Genomic DNA, 18,081 nt, shown 5'->3' on the forward strand with positions numbered 1-18,081 from the left:
CTTGTCACTTGATACTTTCGAGGCTTGATATTGATGCTTGAATGTTCACTTGACACTTGGGGATGCTTGACACATGTCTTAGAAAGCTTTTGGACTTGGATTGAGCTCATGTTCACTCAATTTTGACTACCATATCCTTGTTGTTCATAGTGGACAACAAGCAATTGTCTGATAAAGATTATGCTCACTATGCTTTGAAGCTACTTGGGTACCACATTCGGATGTACCAACACTTTGGTTGTCAGGTATGCCTATGGATACGCTTATGACATGCTCCTAAGCTAAGATTGGAGCTTGGATGCTTTGACATTGATTGTCATTCCTGTCCTTGGACGCTACTTGGATGCTACAATCAAAGTCTTGCAGACTACTTGGGTTGAATGCTTCTAGATGTACGCTCCATGGATCTTGGATACTCAGATGTCATTCACATGATGTTTTGATCTTTGTTTGCTCATTTAGCATTCAACATTTGCTTCAATGGGAGCTACTCGGATTTATATACTAAGCCACATTGACACTTGGATGTACTATAAAGCATTTGGTTTATGTAATTGAGCTTGAGCTTATTATAGTGAGATAACGGAACTCATTGTGACATGTACATGCTCCCTTGATATTTATTGGATGCGATTACCATATCATGGGCTGATTTAATCTCTTGGCTTGGACTGATACTTATGTCTATCACGGTGTTGTCAGTGGTATTTATGTGCTTCTAGGTTATGTATTGAGCTTTGCTCCAGTGGGTTATGCATCTAGTAGTTCTCTTCATTTACCTTTGAGACCTACCCTATGCATGATGTCTATGCCTATTGCATGTATGGTTTCTGACACATTACAGTTGTGACAGTCTTTGGTGTTGATTGTTCTTGGCTTCTTACTTCTTGGCTACTTTTAGAGTTGGTTGTTGGCATATTGCTGCAATTTATTATAGCAACCTGTCATTGTAGTTTTATGCATTCTATTTGAAGGCTATCACCTAGACTTGATAGTCATTTGCTTACAATTTGTGGATAGCTCATTACTTTCACAATATGTCCTCTTTTTTTGCTTGATTTAGCAATGGTTTTGGGAATGATTTACAAGGTATTACGATATATTGCTTTCCCTTCTGTGTACTTGCTTGGTCTCATTATGGCTAGTGGTTATTGCAACAGTGCCATTTTCAATATCGAGAAACTAGATAGGACCAATTATAGTTATTGGAAAACCTAGATATAGCAGGTTTTAGTGCAAAAATTGTAGATTAGATGACTCAAAAATGGGAGTGCTAAACCCGAAAACATTGCAGCCGAGGATTCGGATGAACTATATAAGCTATGCAAGTCTACAATTATTTTGTCGCTCTCTAAGCAGGTTTACTACAATGTTGTATCTAGAAGTCAGACTACTGCATATGAGCTTTGGACACAGATTAAGAATCTTTATGACAAGCAGTGCCAAGCATCTAAAATGTATGGCTGAAATAGTTGATGGACCTTCGCATGAAGGACGGGACTTTTATGTCTGCACACTTGAATGAGTTTCACTCCATCATCAACCATTTAGCTTTGTAGGAGATTGAGTTCAAGGATACTGTGCATCTTTTATTTTTGCTTGGTACTCTACTTGCATCATGGGACACTTTTTGTATGGCTCTTTGTGCTAAGGATGGGCTGAAATTGCAAGATGTTGAGAGTGCTTTCTTAACATAAGAGGTGAATAGAAATAATATGGATGCTTCCCGTACGTCCCATGCATTGATTGTGAGAGGTTGGCAATATGGAAATGGCCATGATAGATACTCTAACAACTCAGTCTAGGACATGTGGATAGTCTTGCAGTAAGTCCCATGATCATAAGTTCAGTCTTATTTGTCATTATTGTGGAAAAGCAGATCATATTCAGCCATAGTGCCATAAAATGGGCGAAGACAAGCACAAGGAAAAGGGAAAGAGTAAAGTGCAGGACAATACTGATGATAGCAACATTGTGCCTAGCAAGTCTAGTGTCAAGATCGAGGAGATTAATGTGGTGTAGCCGGACGTATATGATGATCTTATCTTGGCAACTTCTTCTTTGGATGCTTCACAGTTGATTAATGCTTTTTCAGGATATAATGAGTGTTGGTTGATAGATTTAAGGGCTTTCTTTTATCTGACCCCTCATAGAGAGTGGTTTCACTCCTATCACAGTCTGACTTGATTTGTTCGTTTGGGTAATGACCTGGCATTAGAGATTGTTAGTATTAGTGATGTCCAATTGCGTTTAGTTCATGTAGCATATTCACTCTTCATGATGTACGTCATGTATCGGCTCTCATGAAGAGCCTTATCTCTGCTACCACCTTGGATGATGTAGGTTATGTTGTCTCTTTTGGTGATTCCTCATGGAAGATTTCCTGTGGGGAATCTTGTTATTGCACGTGGTGCTAAGTCTAGTACCCTCTATCCTTTGCTTGTATATGGGTCCAAATTGACCATGTTTTAGATGTGGTTGTAGTTCCACATGTATCTCTTTAGCATTGTGGCCTCGAGCACATGTCTTTGAAATGAATAAAAATGCTTACTAGTTTGCAATATCTTCCGTCCCTAGACTATAAGTGTTTTGAGTCTTGTGATCATTGTTTATATGGCAAGCAAACACGTAGTATGCATAAGAAGTCCGGCATGAAGTGCACAAGTGAGCCTTTGGCCCTTATTCATTTGGATGTATGTGGTCCCATGCCCTATCAGTTGCTAGGTGGTGTGAAGTACTTTGTCACATTCATTGATGATTACTCACGTAAGATTTGGACTCTACCTTTCAGCGTTGGCTTGCTCTTGTTGAGAACCAATTTGGGTATGGGCTGAAATGCCTAAGGTTAGATAATGGGGGTGAATGTGTCTCAAGATCTTTCGAGCAGTTTTGTGATAAGTGGGGTATTAAGAGTTAATTGACCACCCCCTACACCCCTCCCCAAAATGGTATTGCCGAACTCATGAATATGACGATTCAAGAGAGAGTCCACAGTATGCTTGGCCAAGAAGGCTTACGTGGTACCACAAGTTTGATGCTTTTATGCATTCATAGGAATATAGCCATAGTGCTATGGATTTGTGTTTATACAAAAGAAGGCTTGTGATGATAGCCTTATGATTTTGGTACTCTATGTGGATGACATGCTTATTACTAGGAGAGCTCATGATGAGTTGGATATCTTGAAAACTCGGCTCAAGAAGAGCTTTGAGATGAAGAACATGGGAGAGGTCTCATGTATTCTTGGGATGTGCATCATGTGTGATTGCTCTAAGGGGTTCCTTTATCTATCACAGAAGTATATCTGAAAAGTTTTTAAGTGGTTTCATATGCAAGATGGTAAGCCTATTGGCTATCCTCTACCTTCTCATGTGAATGTTAGTGAGGTTGATTGCCCATAGTCTATCCACAGTCTGATGAGTAGAAGGCCAAGATGGCCAATATCCTTTATGCATCTACAGTGGATAGTTTTTTGTATGCCATAATAGCCAGTCGTCCTCACATAGCATTTGTAGTGGGAGTTGTGGTATGCTATATGGCAACACTTGGTAGATGGCACTGGGATATTGTTAAGGGTATCATGAGGTCCTTAAAAGGGCACATTAGCTATGTGTATATATTATGGTGGCTAGGATATAGAAGTCGTAGGGTACACCGACTCTGATTATGCAAGACATGTAGACAATAGGAAAGTCCACCTCTGGCTATGTCTTCACCTTTGCTGGAGGTGCTAGTTCTTGGATGTCCAGGGTGTAGAAATGCACTGTTCTCTCTACTACCGAGGCTAAGTATGTTGCAACCCCATTGAGGCTTGTAAAGAGAGTATTTGGTATTGGTAGATCTTGGTGTTACTGATGTAGTCCTTACACTGCATTTGGATTTTATAAGTGCTATCCAGTTTTAGCCAAGAATCTCATCTTCCATGTGAAGACAAAATACATTGAGGTACATTACCACTTCATGAGAGATTATTGAGGATATGTATGTTGACCTTATCAAGGTCTCAATCAACCAAAATCCAGCAGAGCTGCTCATGAAAAGTCTCTTAGCAAAGCATTTTACCTTCCTTAGGAATTTGATGGGCATTGGATGAGATTACGTATTTCCTCATTCTGTTGTTTATGTACATTTGTACATTGTCACTTTTTTTCTTGTTCTCTTCTCACTAGGGGGCAAATTCACCTTTAAGTGGAAGGTTGTTGGGGGTAAAAGTGTGCGTGCCTAGCAGCTCGTGTAATACTACATTGACAGTATCCGCACATCTATACACTGCAAGTGGCGAGCACCCATCACTATCACTTCATTCTTTATTCTTTCAGTGACATTCGAATAAAGGGAAGGCAAGTCACACATTGTGATTGCTGGAGTTTCGACATCTTCTCTTCCTCTCTTCCTCTCTTGCTCTTGCTCCTTCCACCATAGCTCTTGCTTCCACTTGCATGCTTCCACTTCGGGCTCACTCTCTTCACATCTCACTTAGTTCTTATTATAGTAATGGCATGGTGATGGATTGCATTTTTTTTTGGCTTGATAAGTTCTTTATTCGTTTGAATTGCTGTTGCATGCGTACTTTCAATTATAGTATGTAGTATTTCTAAACTGTATCACTCATCACACATGCCAAACTAACTTGTTAAAATAATAAGAGACACACTCGCCATGTGATCCATGTCAAAAGCCCATTAGTAATATTTAGTGTATACACAATCCTCCTCATTGAGTTTGAGTAATCCAAAACAGTCACTTTATATATACTCTAACACAAGTGCTACCATCCTTCATAATGATCATATATTGTAAATCTATGATAGTGCAATTTTGATATGCTCAAAATGGGCTACAAATTGGAAGCTCGAGTTTCATTCCATTTCTTTCTTGTGCTTGAAACTATTGCTCTTATCACCAAGTAACACATATTGCTTTCGCTCACCTACTTCGAATTCATAAATCCCAAGGCAAGCCATTGTGATTCCATTACCTCGTTTAAAGAGCTATGCAAAGTAGTTGTATTGGTGGCATGCAACAAAAGTGAAAAATAAAAGGAACACCTTAGATACCATAGAATATTCAACTAGGTGGTATGACTAATTTGATACGATGAAAAATGAAATGATCTAGCATCATGTACATTCTTTTAGCATTCCTCTTTGGACAAGGTTGACAAGTTCCCATGGGGTGGAGTATTGCCCTTTTGTTTTTCTTTGCTTCCCCAAAGTAAGGACTACTTTAATGCCTACTTTTTTAGGTCTCTTCACAAAAGTCTACCTCTTACTTAACACCCGAAAAGTAGAAGTCATTTTTGAAAAGTGATTCACCACGCCACCAAACCTCCAACGAGGCATGCCATTAAGATTTCAATAAGGTAAAAGGTTTGAAAATTTGTTGTTTACTCGAAGAATGTGTGTGTGAGAATCAACGTTCACGAATAACATTTTTTGAAGCAGATACAAAAATCTTCAACCATGATGATTTCCAAGTGTTTTTTTTATCATAGTATGGAGTTAAAATGACCTTAGACTTTAAGGGAAAGAAGACTTTATTTGCGAAATTGTTCAAATTATGTATTAAAAAAGACATAAGTGGTGATGCATCTTGTGATCTTGTACTTTTTCGTAATTAATACAATTACGTATTACAAAAAAATAAAGGCAAGGATGACCGTGAACGCTCTTTTATATTCGAAAATTTCGCTCTCTCTAAATTTGACTTTCATCAAACATCATATCAGCATTATTGATCTCTCTCTCTCTCTCTCTCTCTCTCTCCCCGCCCGGCGCCCCCCTCCTCTCCCCTCCTTTCGTCTTCTCCTTTTCTCCCGTTCCTTGGACCTCCTGCTCCTCCTTTTGCCGCCACTCAATCTCGCCTGATCGCCTCCCTTTTGGGTACCCTTCCTTTTCCTTGCACCTGACATTGCGTCGTCTTCTCCGCACAAGCCTGTCGTTTGCTGTCCATCGCTCCTTTCCCGTCCAGGCACCACTCTCATCGCGCCTCCTCTTTCAATTCCATTTCAGCTTAACCATCTCACACGTCTGATTGGCCAATTTGAGCTATGAGTACGCAGGGAGGGACTCCTGCTGCAAGTGGTCCGCCAAGGAGGCAGAGCATGACTCTCAAAAGGGAGGGAAGAGGTCCTTCCCTTGCACGAAAGAAGACGCCTTCGGAGAATGGAAGCGCAGGCGGACGTAAATCGACAAGCTCTACACCAAGGTCGCATACTTTGTCCTACAAAGAGAGCTGAGAATGGGAACCTCACATCACAGATTCAAGCATTTCAGGGCCTTTCTTGGACTATAAAACCTTAGGCACTGCTAACTCATAGAAAATTCATTGTGTTAATTGAGAACAGGGGGAGAACGATACGAGTGATACTTAGCGTAATCGGTCCAGTTTTTTTGCATTCAGGCTGTAAAATGAGTTGTCTATAGAGTTTGCTTTAACGCCGGGCAGTCAGTGACCCGGTCAGAAATCAGGCAATTGGCCCTTGCAAGTTAAGCTTTACTTTATTCAAGGACTCCTCTTGGGTTGTTACGACATTCGTGAAGTCGATGAAACTGGGAAGCGAGTGGTGTATCTGTGGCGCTTGACTCAATTAAGGAGAAAAAAAGAGAAAAGAGCGTCGTGCAATCTGTAGAGCACGAACCTCTTCGTATCTGTGCTGCAGATGCCATGAGCTTCCAATCATACCATGTGCACAAGTTAGGAAGGTTGGCCTTCTTCATTCAAACTAGGCAGAAGAATAGCTTTCTACCGATGACTAACTGGCATTACGTTATAGAACCTTAAGCTATGTGGTTGACTAACGACAATGATGGTGGAGTTGTTGGAGGTGGACTGGTAACAGCTATTTTATAGGGAAGTTTACAATGGCTACCAGCTACTTGTGGCAGTTAGCACTGAGTATCATGAAATAAACGTTACATTCTCCCGGTTGAGGAGGGGATATGATAATGCAGGAATAACCATCCTCAAGAATGTTGTATAAGTTGTATGGATTTTTGCAACCACCTTTGGCATACAAGGGAGGTCCATAAAACCCTTAGTTATGTGGGAACCAGCCAATCGAGGTCCAGTACGAGTCACACATTTGTGCTTGAACCACATATTCTATAGTTTTACCATGCCATGGTTCTGGGGAACATGTATGCTATTTGGGTCCTAATCATGGTGAGTTGAAACACCGGAGACCATTCAATCTTTCTTTGATAAGGTGGTCTTATTAGTCATACTGTTGCAAAGAGTGATGTGAAGATCAGTGCTAAGAGCCTTTCTTGAAGATCACTCTTTGCAACAGTATGACTAATAAGACCACCTTATCAAAGAAAGATTGGAGCACCCTTCTCTCTTCCCTACTTCTCTCCATCTTTCTCAAAAGGGCTATACTTCAGGTCCTTGCAGGGCTGCTATGGCACCTTTTGTTCAAATGCCTATTTCTCCTTCTCTATGCAAAGAAGATCCCCTTGATGGTGTGAACTTCTCCCTTTGGTTATGCATGGTGATGTGTATACTTGGCACCTTCAATGTCTTGGCATACTTTTTATGTGACAACTGCAGAAGCAAAAAAAAAAAAGACCAGAGGGATTGCCAGGGGAGCTCTCTGCATGTTGAAGGCCAACTGCAGTACCGAGATTCAAGGGTAGAGCAGCATAATTGCTTCATAGCTGGCGAACATGTTTTGGATGACGAGCTGCATTGCCAGACCTGTGTAATTGCAATATTCCTATGGTGCAATCAATGCATAGAGAGGAGAATGCTGCAGCCATCCTCTTGGGAAGCTTCTGGAGTTTGGGTTTCAGGCCAATTAAAGCAGTCAAAAGGTGGTGGATTAAGTGCATCAACGTCCATGCACTCGGGGGCGTTCTCAGACAAAAGCTTGGTCGGACCCTCAATCACCAATGGTGAGGGGATTCAGCCGAAGACAATGAAGAGGGAAAGCTCTTAGAGTTGAAGAAAGCAGAGCCTTTCAATGCGCGCTTTTATCATGGAGGATGCTGATATTAACAGAGGAGCGTTGTGGGGCTGGAGTCCTAATCTGGGCACCAGCTACTGTAGCCAGATACTTCAAATACCATTGGGTCACACACCAGCACCATCTACAGTCTGATCAACAACACCATGGCTAATTACATCATTTGGAGCTGTTATTGGTGTAAAATATTACACGGCGCAGCGAACAGAATCTGAGAAAGAGATAGAGAGTACACAACAGATAAGAGGAGAATCAGTAAATTCTTTAACTCCAAACAACTGATACAAAGATGGCTCTGTCTACCCGTGCGCTTCCACTTTGTGAAGCTTAGATGGCGATCTAGACAGAAGATAGGTGAGTTTAAGGCTAGCTGGAACAACAACTCTGACTGGGTGAAAGATGAGTGAGTGATGGCTGCGAAGGGGTTTAGCTTTTATAGCCCGCGAAGGTCGTTAGGTCGGCCTGCTGACCGACCTACCATATGAGCCTCCATTAGTCGGCCAGGGAATATTCCCTTTACCATCGGGCCGGGGGCGCTGCCCCCAGACCCCTGCCAGGGGGGCCGCTGGCCCCCCTGGGACCCCCCCAGCCAGGGGCCGCTTCCGCGGCCCCCGGACCTCACAATAGGGGCCCCTTTTAACTCCCTTACCACGCAACTCAATGCAATGTGCCTCGAGTTGCTACCAGCTTAACCACTCCGTTTAACCCAAAGATTAGACCCACAACAGTCACCTTTTTGCCATCCGGTCACATAGACCTCATCTGATATACAAGTCAGGACTCAACCAATGTCCGGCCTCACATTTGGCTTCTCCTCATAATGGGGGCCTTACAACTTTGAGCACCATGGATCATTGGTAGCACCTAATGAGGGTGGGGCATTGATCATATCTAACACCCCCCCTCAATGTCCACCCATAGGTGAACTATCTCCTCGGTCCAATGCCGAGTCTCTGAAGATGAACTTGAAGCAGATTCTTCGTAAGTGCTTTGGTGAAGATATCTGCTCCATTCCCTTCTGTTGGACAGTAGACCAATTCCACTATCCCATCCTCCATCAAATCACGCACATAGTGATACTGGATCTCTATATGTTTGGTGCGTGCATGAAACACTGGATTTTTGGCAATGGCGATGCAACTCTGATTGTCACTTCTCAGCACAGTTGGTTCTTCATCCTGCACTCCCATATGCCATAGAATCCTTCTCAACCATACGGCCTCACATGCAGCAAAACAAGCTGCCTTGTACTCTGCTTCGGTAGAAGACAATGCCACTGTTGGTTGCTTCTTACTAATCCAAGAGAAAATTCCTGAACCCAAAGAGAAACAATAACTAGAAACTGACTTCCTGGAATCAATGTCTCCTGCCCAATTTGAGTCACAGTTCCCCACAAGAGAAGTTCCGAAACTGTATGTGATACCATAGTCAAGAGTTTTCTTCAAGTATCCGAGCACCCGCATCCCAGCCTTCCAATGACTCTCATGAGGTTTGTTTGAGAACCTGCTCAAAACACCAACAGCAAAACTGATATCCGGTCTGGTGTTACACAAGTAGATCAGACTGCCGACCAACCTCCTATACCTCCCAATGTCTGCTAGTGCTGATGTATCCTCGACGGATAACTTTGCATTCACCTCCATAGGTGTAGCTATCTCCTTGCACTCGGTCATGCCAAATGCCTTCAAGATCTCCCATGCATACTTCTTCTGAGAGATGAAGATCTTTTCTGGTTCTTGCCAGACTTTAATCCCCAAACAATAGTGTAGCAAGCCCAAGTCTGTCATTTCAAACTCAGAACTCAAAGCCTTTCGAGTTTGGTTGATCATATCTTCATAGTCACTTGTAATAAGAAGATCGTCCACATATAGGACAATCACTACAGACTTTTTACCATCCCTGTAAACATACAAGTTAGCATCTGAGGCACATCTTTTGAAGTTTAGGTTTAAAAAGAACCTATCTATCCGCTGGTACCATGCTCTGGGGGCTTGTTTCAGCCCATACAATGCCTTCTTCAGTTTACACACTTTGTTCTCAGAATGGGGGGCCTCAAACCCTGGTGGCTGAGCCACGTACACCTCCTCCTTGAGGTCACCATTTAAGAACGCTGACTTAACATCCATTTGGTACACTGGCCACTTCTTGTGGGCAGCCACTGCAAGTACTGTGCGAATAGTGGTCATTCTGGCAGTTGGGGTAAATGACTCTTGAAAATCAAACCCTTCAACTTGTGAAAATCCTTGGGCAACCAGTCTAGCTTTGTACTTTTCTAAGGTACCATCAGCCTTGTACTTCACCTTCCAGATCCACTTGGTGCCAATAACCTTCCGCTTTGCTGGTCGATCCACTAGCTCCCAAGTGTCATTCTTCATTATGCTGTCATACTCTGTCTGCATAGCAGCCTTCCATGATGGATCTGCAAGTGCTTCTTCTAAGTCAGTTGGCTCCTTTACTTCTCTCATAATCTCAACCATCAAGGCCATATTGACTATGTGAGCAGAAGCCCTCCTTTGCTCCTCTATTCTCTGAGACCTCCTTGGTCCGTCTGCCTTCTCCTCAACAGATGCAGGCATAGGATTATTGTGGTCATAGAGCTGCTTCACCTAGCGCGGCAATGGCTTTTCCGGTGGGGTGATGTCAGGTTGGTGAACTTTTTTCTCATCATCTGAAGATGATGCTTCCTCCTCCTTAAGGATAGGGATAGCTCTCGGGACAGGTTCATAGTGGACTACTTCTTCGCTTGATGATAAAGTGAAAGAACTTGCCTTCTCCTCCTCCACTGTATGCGGCTCCTCCTTGAACACCACATCACGGCTCGCGATGATCTTCTTTGCCTCTTGGTCATATAATTTGTAAGCCTTCTGGTCATCACTATAACCCAAGAAGATACATTTTCTGCTTTTTGGTTGTAACTTGTTTCTCTTCTCATCTGGAACATGTGCATAACATTCACATCCAAAAATTCTGAAATGTGAGACAGATGGTTTCTTACCAGTGTAAGCCTCATGAGGTGTTTTTCCCTTGAGAGCCTTTGTATAGCTCCGATTTAGAATGTAGACTGCAGTATTAACAGCTTCAGCCCAAAAATGGTTAGGCAATCCCTTGCCCTTTAGCATGCATCTTGCCATCTCCACAATGGTGCGGTTCCTGCGTTCCACAACACCGTTCTGCTGAGGTGTGTGAGGCGTCGTCAATTGACGCTTGATCCCTTTGCTCTTGCAAAAGCCTTCAAACTCCTTTGAGTTGAACTCACCACCACCATCTGTTCTAAATTTCTTCACACTTTTCCCTGTTTCATTCTCAACAAGTATTAGCCATTCTTTAAACTTACCAAAAGCTTGAGCCTTATCACGAAGGAAGTACACCCACATCTTCCTACTGTAGTCGTCGACAATCAACATAAAATAAGAAGATCCCCCCAAGGCCTGTGTAGGCATCTTACCACACAAGTCAGCATGCACCAACTCTAGAGGAGCCTGTGTTCTATTCTTGCTTTCTTGTGGAAATGCCTTTCTTTGTTGCTTGCCCATCATACAAGCTTCACATGGTTCCTTCAATTCAGTTATTGTAGGTAGGTGAGCAACCATACCTTGCTTTTGCATCTCCTTCAATACTGCAAATCCGATGTGTCCAAACCTTTCATGCCAAAGCTTACTTGTGCCCACTCCAGCGGTGGCTGTAAGAGCACTTAGCTCATACAGGTTGTTCCTTTTTTCTCCTTTGCCAACAATTGTGCCAGCACTATTAATAATTTCTGCACCTGTCTTCTTCAACCTCACTTCATGACCAAGATCAGTTATGGCAGCAACTGATAAGAGATTTCTCCTGATTTCGGGAACATACAACACATTTGAAAGCTTTTTGACTTCACCATTTGCAGCAACAAAAGAAATAGTACCTGTGCCCGCAGCAGGGCATTTAGCATCATTTCCAACCGTCACAGTGATGGATTCTTGTAGAGGCTGCATAGAACTGTATAGACCTTTCTTGTTGGTCATGTGACGGGAGGCCCCACTATCCAACACCCAAGAGTCAGTGGTAGATTCTTCTTGCGCCGAGGAGCACACTTCCTCAATGGTCGCCATGAATAATTCCAACTCTGCTTCGGCCGTATTGACCGTCTCTTTTCCTTTACTTTTAAGGGTACCATTCTTTTCATCTGCCTTCTTGACACGACAATCTGCAATTGCATGTCCTTTCTTCTTACAGTAGAAGCACTCTCCTTGAAACTTCTTCTTGCCGCCCTTCTTCTTTTTGTCACCATCATTTTTGGTGGAGGAAACACCTTTGCCTTTTGCATTGGCAGAGAATGCAGCATCTCCATTGTCGCTTCCTTCTCGGGCTTTCAGCCTCAACTCCTCCTCCATTAATAATGCACAAAACTTCTCAAAAGTTAAAGCTTGAGGTCTCACCTGAGTATTAAGGGCAGTTACTAGTCCATCAAACTTTTGTGGACAAATCCGAAGACACCTCCGAGCTAGCTCTTCGCTAGTCTTTTGTATCCCAGCGCCAGCCATCTGGTCGCGTAGATTCTTAATCCGAGTGATGAATGCTTCAACTGTCTCTCCTTCAGCAAACTTCTCCGCTGCTAGTTGATTCTCCAAGTTTTGAATCCTTGTTTGGTTTCGTGTTTCATACTGACTCCTTAGTACATTCCAAGCCTCTGAGGCTTTGGTTGTATGCTGAATCAGAGTCAAAACACTGTCAGAACAGCTTGTAACTAAGGCACACAATGCATCTGCATTCCTTCGTTTCCAAGCTCGTAGAAGATCTGCATTCGGAGGAATCATCACACTAGGATTTGATGGGTCGGGGGTAGGCTGTGGTTTTGCGTCAGTCCCCAGCACAGTCTCCAAAAGCTCATAAGAATCAAGGATAGTTGTAATTTTGAACTTCCACAAGGTATAGTTTGTACCATCTAACTTGCCTTCGCTGAAGGTTGGTGGACGAATCCTCAGTGTTTGAATAGCCGGTACAGCAGCACCACCTCCTGCACCGCTTCCTGATGCGCCAGAACTGCTTTCCGGAGTCGACATCGTTTCTCTTTGCTGTTGAAGCCTTTGCCTCTTGCACGCTCTCCGATCTCTAGAGCCCCCTGGGCTCTGATATCATGTAAAATATTACACGGCGCAGCGAACAGAATCTGAGAAAGAGATAGAGAGTACACAACAGATAAGAGGAGAATCAGTAAATTCTTTAACTTCAAACAACTGATACAAAGATGGCTCTGTCCACCCGTGCGCTTCCACTGTGTGAAGCTTAGATGGCGATCTAGACAGAAGATAGGTGAGTTTAAGGCTAGCTGGAACAACAACTCTGACTGGGTGAAAGATGAGTGAGTGATGGCTGCGAAAGGGGTTTAGCTTTTATAGCCCGCGAAGGTCGTTAGGTCGGCCTACTGACCGACCTACCATATGAGCCTCCACTAGTCGGCCAGGGAATATTCCCTTTACCATCGGGCCGGGGGCGCTGCCCCCAGACCCCCGCCAGGGGGGCCGCTGGCCCCCCTGGAACCCCCCAGCCAGGGGCCGCTTCCGCGGCCCCCGGACCCCACAATAGGAGCCCCTTTTAACTCCCTTACCACGTAACTCAATGCAATGTGCCTCGAGTTGCTACCATCTTAACCACTCCGTCTAACCCAAAGATTAGACCCACAACAGTCACCTTTTTGCCATCCGGTCACATAGACCTCATCTGATATACAAGTCAGGACTCAACCAATGTCCGGCCTCACATTTGGCTTCTCCTCATAATGGGGACCTTACAACTTTGAGCACCATGGATCATTGGTAGCACCTAATGAGGGTGGGGCATTGATCATATCTAACAATTGGAAGGCACTGACGCAACAAACAGGGTGACGGATGGATCCCAAAGGCTGGCTGTAGCTACTGCTTACATTTTTTGGAAAGGTCCATGAGATAGTATACAGAGACTTGGAGAGAATCAGAAACAGTGGGTGACCATTTGTTTTTGAGGGATCAAAACTGATATCATCACAAGGGCTGTTTTCCATATTTAGGAGTCTTGAAGGGGAAACTACAAGACACGAAGACAACAAAGATGTTGACATTCAGATCAAAGGATCTATTGATGTTGCTAATCCAAAGGACTGGTGCCATCGCGTCGAGAAGCTGCCCCCTGCCTCCGCCTGAATTGTCGCCTGTGCCCGATCTCCCCCCCCCCCCGCCCTGCCCCCTCTGCCTTGAGGCCCCGGCCAGGTACTCACACCACCTGATTTGAAAACAGTAACTCTCAGCAGGGATGCGCAATGGAAACCTCTGCTGGTTAGACGCTAGCGCATTCTGTGAGTGCCCCCTAGTCAAATACCTTGCGCATCATCCTCTCTGAGGAATAACTCTTAGCCGTCCGTGCCACAGAGTTGGAGTTGAAAGAAACATCGATCTTTAGTCAGGTCGTTGGACACTCCCCATCGAGGGCCCAGTTGCGGGATTGGCTCCACTCCACATTTCGCATTGGCACAACGCAGATTGTGGAGGCAGTCCTCATGGGCCAAGGGATCTTCATGGTTCTCGACTCACCTTTGTGGACGCAGCTCGTGAGTTAGTGGAGAGCTCGCCCTATGCCTCCACAAAGGGGGTCATTTACATGGTTCCCTGGTATAGTAGCTTCACAGTGGAGACATTTGTGCTCCATAATAGATTTCTCAGACATCCAGTCACCTAACGTTTCCCCGGATTGGCGGTAAAGTACCGCTAGTTAGTGGAGGACTTTGGATGGCTCTTTGGCGCAGTTCTTTCTGCTTCCTTCGCGGATGCAGTGATAGCTGCAGGAGTCCCAAAGGTACGAGTGGCCGTGAAAGACACAAAGAGTATACCCAAGTTCCTAGAGATTGAGACAGGAGGTCACTCCTTTAGGCAGCAGGTCATTGTGACTCGGCAACCAGGGTTGTGCGTGCGCTGCCATGACTTTGGGCACCAAGCAACAGATTGCACACGTTCAAAGCCAAGGCAGCTTTGCCGACAGGCCCGCAAGTGGACGCTAATGGCTTCACATGGGTTCAGATACGACAGAGAGGGAGGCGGCAGGGGGGAGCCACGGCCAGCTTCTCAGACACAGCCTCGTCAGCAAGAAGCAGGAGGGCGAGCGATGCCCTCCCGGCAGAGCGCTCCGCGGCTCCCCTTGCCTGCCCCACCTGACATGACCGCAGTCCTCCACGTGCACCACCCGTGCCACAGACTACCTCACCTGAGATCCCATAGCCCCCACACCCACCCCCCCCACCTCCCATGGATCTCCCATTGACCCTGGCCCATAGCCAGCCCCCCCCCCCCCCCCCCCCCCCCCCCCCCCTTCCAGGGCCACTAGCCCTCCCCCACACTCACCACGTGCCTCCGATCACTCCACCATCCCTCGATCCTCTTCCCCCCCCACCACCTTCCCTGCCAAGCACCCCCCTTGATCCGCACCTGGTAGCCGCCGCCCCCCCCCCCCCCCCCCCCCCCCCCGCCCGCCCCCCCTCCCTTCCCATAGGAGGTGATGAGCCACAGGTCTGTCAGAGTGCAGCGATGTGGAAGCGTAGGACAAAGACTGAGAGAGAGTGAACATAGAGAGAAGAGAGAGAGAGAGAGAGAAAAGGAGACGGTGTAAACGCAGAAAATCTGCGGTGTAATATGCTTTATAAGAGTGCAGAAATACACAAGGGGACAGAGGAAATATCTCGTATGTCTCCGACTTGATGACCTCGATCTCCGTCAGCTCGAGCACAGTCTGTCTCAGCCAACAGATCTCAAGATCAGAATCTGAATAATGAATACTGAAGTGTGCCACAAAACCGGCTTTAAATAGCTGAAAAATAGGAAATAATTGCAGCAGGTCGATTGCATTAAATGCAGTCGATTGCAGTAAATCTAGCCGACTGTACCAGTGCCACGTGGCATCCTGTCGTATTGCTGACGTGTCCTGCCGTACTGCTGACGTGAAACTTGTTGTCCACCAACTGTCCAGGAAATGACTGTCTAACAATGTCTACATCCTCACACCAACAATCCTGCCCCCCCCCACACAGCCACCAGCTTATCTGCCCTTGCCGCCCGTCACACCTTCTCGAGACAGGTGCAACTGTTACCACAGGAGTTCTTCCGCAGTGGCCCGTGGTTTTACTTGAGAGTTGCGGAGTGCGGAGAGTTCCCACTACCTCTAGAGGTGGGGATCTTTGTGGTGCATAAGTCAAGGAGGGGCAAGGTCCATCTACTAGTATCATTGGATGGACCAAACTATGCCTTTTTTTTTTAGTCCTCTCACTCAAGGGATTGGAGGATGACACAGATAGAGGAGGAGGTGAAGAGTCAGGTGGCGGACCACATCTCCCAGTGGATGGGAGAAAAAGGACTAGCACTGTTTGCACAGCAATGGCCAGGTTGCATGATGGACATTAACTGGTGGGCTAGTGCCAAGGTCCCACACTTAAGCATTATCTTTCGAGCCCCTCCACAGTGGAGAGCTCCGATGGATATGATTGAGTGGCCCCTGGCACAGGCGGCTTGTTTCTACGAGTGTACAGAGTCATGACTCTTAGCATGGTTGATAGATGCATTGGTAGTACTACTTGGAGCATCTATCACCCCCATGGTCCCGCCCGAGGGCTACTATGGGGGGTTGGAGTCCACTGTCCAGGCCTGCGGCAAAGCGTACTTGTATGCCCCATAGTTCTTCATCCTCATCAACAGCTTCCACATTGTACGGATGCCTGTTCGGTCGGTCACAGGTTTCCCCATGAGCTTACACCTGGCATCCTAGAATGTGAATAGTCTCCACTACAATGGGACACGTGGATTCCATGAAGTTGATTGTTCGGCAGGAGTTGCAGCCGCCCTTGCGGGACGGATAGACATCCTGCTTTTGCAGAAGCACAAGCTCACCTCCGCCTAGGCCCATCAGGTAGTAGAGAAGGTTTCCCAACTAGGTCACACACCTACTGGGAGTATGCCATCAGTGCCCACAACAGGAGTGGAGGCGTATGCACCTCTATTGGCCCCAGTCTTATTGCCTGCGTACGTGATCATGGGGCGATTGTGGCAGGGAGGGTTCTATGGGTCAGGTTGGATATTGGGGACTCGTGCATCGGAATCCTCAATGTCTATGCTCTCACTGAGGTCAGGGCACGCAGCAGGTTCTGGGTGTAGATTGCATCCGGACTCCCAGAGGTGGACTCCTGGATTGTTGGAGGAGACTTCAACAACCTGGAGGCCTTAGAGGACCAGCAGGGTAGAGGCAGAAACTACCAGGGCATGGCTGGGGAGTAGGAGGCATGGGAGTCTTCCTACTGGCAGTAGGAGCTCGCGATGCTTAGAGAGACTCAGCTTTCCACAGGAGGAAAAGGTCGTTGGACTTCTCGTGGGGATACAGATGGCTAGGTATAGTCTTGCTAGAGCAGTTGGATAGGTTTTATGTGGAAGAGTGGGGATGCTCTCGCGGAGGCCAGATAGGGAAGTTGGTTGGCACCACTCTGTCCGATCACTACTCGGTTCTCCTGACAATTGAGCATATTTGAACTAGGGAGTGGAGCAGAAGGGACCAGATCGCAGAGGAGGTTGTAGAGGTCCTAGCCGCGTCGAGCAGTATCTGCCAGGAGGCAGCCCTACAGGCCAGACAACAGTGCTGGGAGGAGAGAGCACTCCGGCGGGACCTAGCAACTACGCAGAGATTATTACAGGAGACACCAGGAGATTCCATTTTCCACACATAGAAGGTGCGCGCACGAGCAGTCATCGCCGGCCTAGAGGACAGGCGCTCGGTGTTCTCATTCCGTACCTCAGCAGCCTTCTGGGCATGGAAGGGGGACACGATGTGTAGGGAGTTCTTTCAGGCACACCAGCCCCACACCTCAGGAGAGCAGGCACGTAGCCTTTAGGATTAGTATGGGAGGATCTGCATCTCAGCAGCCTTCTGGGCACGGAAGGGGGATACAATGTGCACGGAGTTCTTTCAGGCACACCAGCCTCGTACCTCAGGAGAGTAGATACACAACCTTCAGGATTAGTATGGGAGGATTCGTTCTAGCCCAGACGAGGTGATGGAGATTGCCATCGACCATTATAGACGCTTTTTCCAACAGGAGAGAACCTTAGCCAGAGGATAGCGTTGCAGAC

The 18,081-nt window shown here is 45.9% G+C and overlaps 1 protein-coding gene across 1 annotated transcript in view; it reads left to right on the forward strand.

Annotated features, from left to right (window-relative positions):
• The first annotated feature begins 5,766 nt into the window (after window positions 1-5,766).
• LOC148020391 (CBS domain-containing protein CBSCBSPB3-like) overlaps window positions 5,767-18,081 on the forward strand; it is a 36,099-nt gene continuing 23,784 nt past the window's right edge. The window contains exon 1 of the mRNA XM_087700686.1: window positions 5,767-6,207. Coding sequence (XP_087556812.1) covers window positions 6,050-6,207 — 158 coding nt within the window. The 5' untranslated portion in view covers window positions 5,767-6,049. The remainder of the gene's footprint in view (window positions 6,208-18,081) is intronic.

The sequence above is a fragment of the Lygodium microphyllum genome, chromosome 19 (assembly GCF_053477565.2).
Source record: "Lygodium microphyllum isolate KBCC chromosome 19, Lygodium_microphyllum_v1.1.10, whole genome shotgun sequence".
NCBI lineage: Eukaryota > Viridiplantae > Streptophyta > Polypodiopsida > Schizaeales > Lygodiaceae > Lygodium > Lygodium microphyllum.